The sequence below is a fragment of the Thecamonas trahens genome (genome assembly GCF_000142905.1).
Source record: "Thecamonas trahens ATCC 50062 unplaced genomic scaffold supercont1.56, whole genome shotgun sequence".
NCBI lineage: Eukaryota > Apusomonadida > Apusomonadidae > Thecamonas > Thecamonas trahens.
In genome coordinates this window covers 49,060-55,953 of record NW_013657624.1, presented here as the reverse complement: position 1 = coordinate 55,953, position 6,894 = coordinate 49,060, and the positions used below count along the sequence as shown (strand labels likewise).

General features: G+C 64.0%; 2 protein-coding genes across 2 annotated transcripts; both read left to right on the top strand.

Annotated features, from left to right (window-relative positions):
• Window positions 1-404: 404 nt before the first annotated feature.
• Window positions 405-2,979, top strand: AMSG_12339 (uncharacterized protein). Its single transcript, XM_013898368.1, has one exon. It carries the CDS (start codon window positions 710-712, stop codon window positions 2,906-2,908), a length of 2,199 nt encoding a protein of 732 aa, XP_013753822.1. The 5' UTR covers window positions 405-709; the 3' UTR covers window positions 2,909-2,979.
• Window positions 2,980-3,913: 934 nt separating this feature from the next.
• Window positions 3,914-6,812, top strand: AMSG_12338 (uncharacterized protein; the record flags this gene model as incomplete). Its single annotated transcript, XM_013898367.1, has 2 exons — window positions 3,914-5,243; window positions 5,521-6,812. 2 exons carry the CDS (start codon window positions 3,914-3,916, stop codon window positions 6,810-6,812), a joined length of 2,622 nt encoding a protein of 873 aa, XP_013753821.1.
• Window positions 6,813-6,894: the final 82 nt, after the last annotated feature.

The window sequence follows — 6,894 nt, the reverse complement described above, 5'->3', positions numbered from 1 at the left end:
CCCCCTCCTCCACATCATCAACTATGGATGGAACACATACACAAACAGTGGACTGTGACTCACTCTGGTCTCCATCATGTAATTGTATGCACGTGTGTGTGTGTTTATGTGTGTGTGTGTGTGTGTGTGTGACTTGGTCTGGTTGGTTGGTTGGCTGGTTGGCTGGTTGGCTGGCTTGGCTGGCTTGGCTGGTGGTTGGTTGTTGGCTGGTTGGCTGGCTTGGCTGGCTTGGCTGGCTTGGCTGGTGGTTGGTTGTTGGCTGGTTGGCTGGCTTGGCTGGTTGTTGGTTGTTGGCTGGTTGGCTGGCTTGGCTGCTGTCATGTCGTCGTCGTGTCGTCGTCGTTGTGGTCGTGGTCGTCATGGTCGTGGTCTGCTTGACCCTGCTGCACTTGTGTGGCTTTGACCCTTGGCTTGTCATTCTGCAATGTCTGTGATCACGCCATTACCGACTCGTGGGCGCAATCATTTCGTCCAATGTTGTGCCTCTACTCACACTCGTACTCGTACCGCACCCACACCCGGACCTATCTCGTGGTTGCTGATTGATGACCTTTGATCGCGCGCAGTCCGTATCACCAAGCCTGAAACGGCGGCCAAGCGGGCGTCTGAGCTCCTCGCTGTGGGCGAGAATGCAGAGGCGCTCAACTCGCTTCACGAGTTCCTCAACAAGTCGCGGCGCGACGAGTTCACGCCTGCGCATGAGGAGACGATGATGCTGTTCATCAAGCTGTGCGTGGAGCAGCGGCGCGCTGCCGAGATGAAGGATGGCCTGCACCAGTACAAGACGCTGACGCAGTACGTCAAGCTTGCGTCGCTCGACCGTGTGATGAAGTACCTGCTGTCGTACACGGAGGAGAAGGTGGTGGAGGCGCAGGCGAAGCTCGCCGAGGCGCTGACGTCGGACTCGGGCGAGTTCCTCCCGGAGGACCCGCTCGAGAAGCAGCTTGTGATTTCGTCGGGCGACTCGCTGAGCAAGCGGCTGGAGCGCGTTATTGTCAAGCCGTGGCTGCGGTTTGAGTACGACGCGTACCGGGCGATTCTCGACATCCTGCGGAACAAGATCACGATGGAAGTGATGTACCACAACCTGGCGCGGATGGCGTTTGACTTTTGCAAGCGGTACGAGCTCAAGTCGGACTTTCGGCGGTTCTGCGACACGCTGCACTCGCACCTCAAGTCGATTGTGCAGTACCAGGAGGACAACAAGAACTCGCCAAACGCGGTGAAGCTCAACGCCGAGGACGGCGAGTCGCTGCGTCTGCACATGGAGACGCGGTTTGTGCAGCTCTCGACGGCGATGGAGCTCGGCTCGTGGCAGAAGGCGTTTGAGACTGTGGAGGAGCTGTACCGGCTGATGGAGATGTCGCCGCGGCCGATTGCGCCGCAGATGATGGCGGCGTACTACGAGCGGGTTGCACTCCTCTGCTGGCACGCTGACTACAAGGTCATGCACACGTACGCGGCGCTCAAGGTCTTTACGCTCTACCAGAAGCACAACCGGTCGATGACGCAGGAGACGGTGGCTCGGATGGCGTCGTCGCTGCTTGTGGGCGCGCTCTCTATCCCGCTCTCGGAGAACTCGCGGACGCAGGCGATTGTGACGACGCTTGAGGGCTCGTCGGACAAGTCTGTGCGTCTCGGCCAGCTGCTGCACACCTCGTCGCTTCCGACGCGCGACCAGCTCGTGGCGGAGATCATCGAGCGCGGCATTGTCGAGCTCGCGGCGCCGGAGCTTGCTGAGCTCTACCCGGCGCTTGTGGCCGACTTTGAGCCGCTCTCCAAGTTTGAGCGGCTCGAGCCGATTCTGGCTTACGTCCGCGCCCAGCCGCACCTTGCCAACTACGCGGTCGGCCTCGAGGAGGTGGCATTTATGCTCCTGCTTGAGGAGCTCGCGCAGGTGTACTCTGTGGTGCAGCTCTCGACGCTGACCAAGCTCGCCATCACGCTTGACGCAGCGCGGCTGGAGGATCTCGCGTGCGAGTCTGTGCGGCTCGGGCGGGTCTCGCTCACCATCAACCACGTGGAGCAGACTCTGACCTTCAAGTCGGGCTTTATGCACGACACGACACTCGCGTCGCATCTTGTTGACCTCGCGTCGTCGCTCTCCAAGGCGTCCAAGATGATTGCGCCTCGGGAGCAGGAGCGTGCCGAGCTCGCACAGCGGGTTGCCACCGTGGCGGCGGCGTCGGTCCGCAACGAGCACCGCATGCTGCTCAAGCGCAAGGCCGAGATCCAGGCGCGACAGGAGAAGGAGGAGGCCGAGCGCAAGGCCGCGCGCGAGGCGCGCGAGCGTGCCGCCGCCGAGGAGAAGGAGCGCATTGCGCGCGAGACCGCGGAGCGGCTCGAGGCCGACAAGCTCGAGCGCGAGCGCAAGAAGGAGGAGAAGGTCAAGGCCGAGCGCGAGCGCAAGCGGCTGGAGGAGCTCAAGGCGGAGATGGAGGCCAAGGGCGTCGAGATCGACGACGACGGCGAGGTCATCGATCGGAAGACGCTGCTCGACAAGTACGTGACGCAGATTTCCAAGGAGAAGAATACCATGGCCGAGCGGACCGAGTCGCTCTTCCGCCGCATGGACCACCTCGAGCGGTACCGCCGCGAGGTCGAGGGGCCGCTCATCCAGGACGCCTTTGAGAAGCAGTCGGTGACCAACGCCTCGCTGTACAACGCCGCCAAGGACGAGTACAAGGCCAAGCACCGGGCCGAGCACGACTCGATGCTCGAGCTCAAGGCTCTCCGCACTGACCCCATGGTTGTCAAGCTCACCGACGCCTTTTACACCCGGGTCCTCGCGAAGCGTCGTGAGGCCCACGCCGACGAGTACGACCGCGTCGAGGCCTTTATTGCTGGCGAGACCCGCAAGCGCGAGCGCGAGGCCAAGGCCCGCGCCAAGCGCCGCGCTGAGCGCTGAGCAACGCCGAGCGCCACGACCGCTACGATGCCGAGATGGCGGAGAAGAAGGCTGATGAGGCCGAGGAGGAGCGTGTCAGCGTCATGCAGACCGCGAGCATCCTCGAGGCAATGGAGACCCTCAACCACGAGCAGGAGTCCGGGCGCCTGGCGCGGCCGCTCGCGTCACGAGCCCGCCCGCTCGAGCGGTGCGGACGAGGGACGCCCCGGCCCCGGCTGCGGCTGCGGCCCCGGCCCGCAGCGGCGACCGGTTCGGCGACCCGCGGCGACCGTGGCGACCGCGAGCCACCCTCGCGCTCGGCCTGGGGCCGTGGCGATGGCGACCGCGACGGCGGACGCGGCGGCGGCCGTGCCTGGGGTCGTGGCGACGGTGGGCGCGACGGCGGGCGCGATGGCGGGCGCGATGGCGGCCGTGGCGGCGACCGGTACGGCGGCGACCGTGGCTTTGGCGGTGGCCGTGGCGGCGACCGGTACGGTGGTGACCGCGGCGGTGACCGTGGCGGCGACCGCGGTTTTGGTGGCCGTGGCGGCGACCGGTACAACGGCGGGCGCGATGGCGACCGCGGCGGCGACCGCGGCTTTGGCGGCGGGCGTGGCGGTGACCGGTACGGCGGCGACCGCGGCGGCGACCGCGGCGGCGACCGCGGCGGCGACCGTGGCTACGGCGGTGGCCGTGGTGGCGACCGGTACGGCAGCGGGCGTGGCGGTTACTCGTCGCGCGATAGCGGCCGTGACGACCGCGACTGGGGCCGGACCCGCCAGGGCGGCGCCTCATCGTCCCGTCGCTCCAACGAGCCCGAGACCGATGCTGACGGCTTTACTAAGGTCCGTCGCAAGTAAACAGCAGAGACAGTGTCGCCTCCACTGACCCCCCCCCTAGTTTGCTCGCGTGTGTCGCCGGCCGGTCGCCGGCCACCAACCGGTCGCCGGCCACCAACCGGTCGCCGGCCTTGATTGCGGCCGGTCGCCACACCAGCCGGACGCCACACGTGACTCTGGTACGACCATGGGCATTCCAAAGCAAACACTCGGGGCCATTGTGCTGGGCTTGGTGATGTGCATGGCGTTTGCGAGCATTGCGTCTGCTGGCGGAGTCGTCAAGCACCATGTCCACAAGAGCAAGAGGAGCACCGAGGCGAAGGACCTGCTCCCAGGCCATCGGGCACTGCTCGCCAGCCACGGCAAGGCGCTGGAGCAGGGCGTGGGTGGCTCCATCTGGCCTGTTTCCATTTTCTGGACAAATGTGGAAATTGGCTCGCCGCCCGTCTTTTTCCCCGTCGCCATCGATTCCGGCTCGTTTACCCTCAACGTGCCGCTCGCTGGCTGCCATGGCTGCATCACCAAGCCGCCGAACAAGGCGTATGATCCTTCGGCGTCGTCGTCATCGGCTCCGCTTGCCTGCCCCTCGCACACCTGTGATGGCATTATGTCATCGTCGTGTGCTCACACCAGCGCAGGCGATGTGTGCAGCTTTTCCAACACGTACGAGACGTGCAAGCCGACCGATCCCACCGCCCCGTGCACCATCAAGGGCCCGTGGTACTCGGACAAGGTGGCGCTGGCCGGCTCGGCAGCAACCACGGTGCTTGTTGGGGCCATTGACTACCAGACCGAGGGCTTCTACCAGTTTGAGACCGTCGACGGCGTGATGGGCATGGCCGGCCCGCCGGCAGAGACCTCGGTCTTCTCGCAGCTTGTCAACGCCGGCGCCCTTCCGGCCGACGTCTGGTCGCTCTGCCTCCGCCCAAACGGCGGCCGCTCCAACGGAACGATTGTGTTTGGCGGCGTCGACGACGACCTCTTCCACGGCGAGCTGCAGTGGACGCCCAACGCGGCGTCCGGTCCGTACGCCCCGTTCTACGTCATGGCCGTCGACGCCATGACGGTCGGCGGCAAGCCGCTCACCGGCGTCCTCCCTACGGTCATCATCGACACCGGCACCAACGACCTGCTGCTCAACGACAAGGCCTTTGCCTCGTTTAAGCAAAGCCTGCTCGACATGTGTGCGACCACGAACCTGACCGGTATGTGCAACGTGCCGGAGGGCCAGACCCTGTTTGATGGCAAGTGCTTCGATCTCTCGCCTGCCGACGTCGCCGCCTACCCAGACTTTGTCCTCGAGGTCCCGGGCATCTCGCTCGTCATCTCGCCGCCGCAGTACTTGCTCGCCAACTTTGGCTCCATCGGCAAGCCCGGCCAGACCTGCCTCGCCGTCTCGCCGACCGGGCCCAACGGCCTTGTCATTGTCGGCGACACCCTCCTTGTCCGCTATACCATTGTCTTTGACCGCGCCAACCACCGCATCGGTTGGGCGCCGGTCAACGTCGATACTTGCGGTATGGAGGCTATCTAAGTGTCGCGGCCGCCTTGCCCCTCTACCCCACCCCTACCCCCGCCCCCGTCCTCCATTGCTCTCGCGCGAGATGACGGCTGGCTGTGGCCTAATTGTCGAAACGCTCATTTTTCATTGCGCGCCTCTCTCGCCGCCCCCCCTCCCTCCCCCCCAAGCCACCCGGTACTTCACCTCACCATCTTCCTCCTGCCCTTCCCTTCTCCGTGGGCATCCACGTGCACTTGTCGTCCTCCTCTCCTCGCTCCCCTCCCGTGCTGCAGTCAGTATGGCGCTCCGCATGCGACTTGAGGTTGTGGCGGCGGTGGCAGTGGCGATGCTCGCTTTGTGCAGCCAAGTGACGCCGGCGGAGGGCGCGAGCTCCAACAGCAACGGCAGCAGCAACAACGGGACACATCTTGTGGTGTACATTGCTGAGCAGCCGCCGTTTGTGTACCAGGTTGTGGACAGCAGTGGGAGCGTCCGTTACGAGGGCTTTGACATCGATCTCTGGAATCGGGTTTTCACGAGGCTGCAGCTGAGCGGCGACGCCGAGTCGTTTGAGTACCAGCTGATCGACAAGAGCGATGTGGTAGAGGCGGTCGAGTCTGCGGCGGTGGCCGAGGCGGTTGGCGTGGCGTCGGTGGCCATTGATCCGGCCTTGCTCTCCAGGGTCAAGTTCTCGCACGTCTACTTTCACTCGGGTCTCGATGCCATTGTGCTGCGGAGGAATACTCAGGTCAACATCTTTCTCTTCACGGCCCCGTTCACGTTCTGGCTCTGGGCATCTGCCTCTGTGCTTCTCTTCTTCTCAGGCTTTGTCATCTGGTTCTTTGAGCGTGAGTATCAGCCGCGGCTCTTCCCGCGATCGCTGCTGTCCGGCGTCAACGAGGGCGTGTGGTACTGCTTCTCGGTCTTGGTCAAAGCACAGACCCGCGATCTTCGCGGCTTTCCCACGCGCATGTACTCTGTGGCTTGGTCGTACCTCACCATTGTGTTTGTGGCGGCGTACACGGCGAACTTGGCATCGATCCTCATTGTCGAGCAGCTGCGGTCCGACATTAACGACGCGTCGCAGCTCAACGGCGAGATCATCGGCGTGGTCAACGGGACCGACGGCGTGGGCTGGGTAGGGCAGAACCTGCCGGCGGCAACTACTGTGGTCTTCCCATCGGTGGTGGCCGGCTTCACCGCCCTCACTTCGGACGTTGTCGGCGCGCTGTTCTTCGACTCGCCGACGCTGTGGTATCTGAAGAACACCCGCGACTTTGACGACCGATACGACATTCTCGGCGAGCGGCTCTCTTCCGATCGCTTTGCCATGGTGCTCAAGTCGAACTCGAGCTTGGTGGATACCATCAACGGCGCCATCATCTCGACCTTTGAGGACGGCTTTTTGGAAGATTTGCGCAAAGTGTGGTTCGGCCAGCGGTTCAAGTCGCTCCTCCCGTCAGGTGTGGAGGAGATGTCGTTCATTAGCGTCTCGGGCCTGTATGTTCCCATGGGCCTCGCCGTTGTCGCCGCCATCGTCTCGTACGTTGTCATCCGCTTCAATCCCGGTCTCTTCAAGCGTTGAGGCCAAGTGAGCACGTCCAACCACCCGTTTTCTCGATAGCTGACGCAAGTGGGAGGCAGATAAAGCGCAATGGGCGTGGGAC

What these genes read in the sequence shown, in the direction of transcription:
- AMSG_12339 (XM_013898368.1), top strand. Translation starts at nt 710, where the DNA reads ATGATGCTGTTCATCAAGCTGTGCGTGGAGCAGCGGCGCGCTGCCGAG.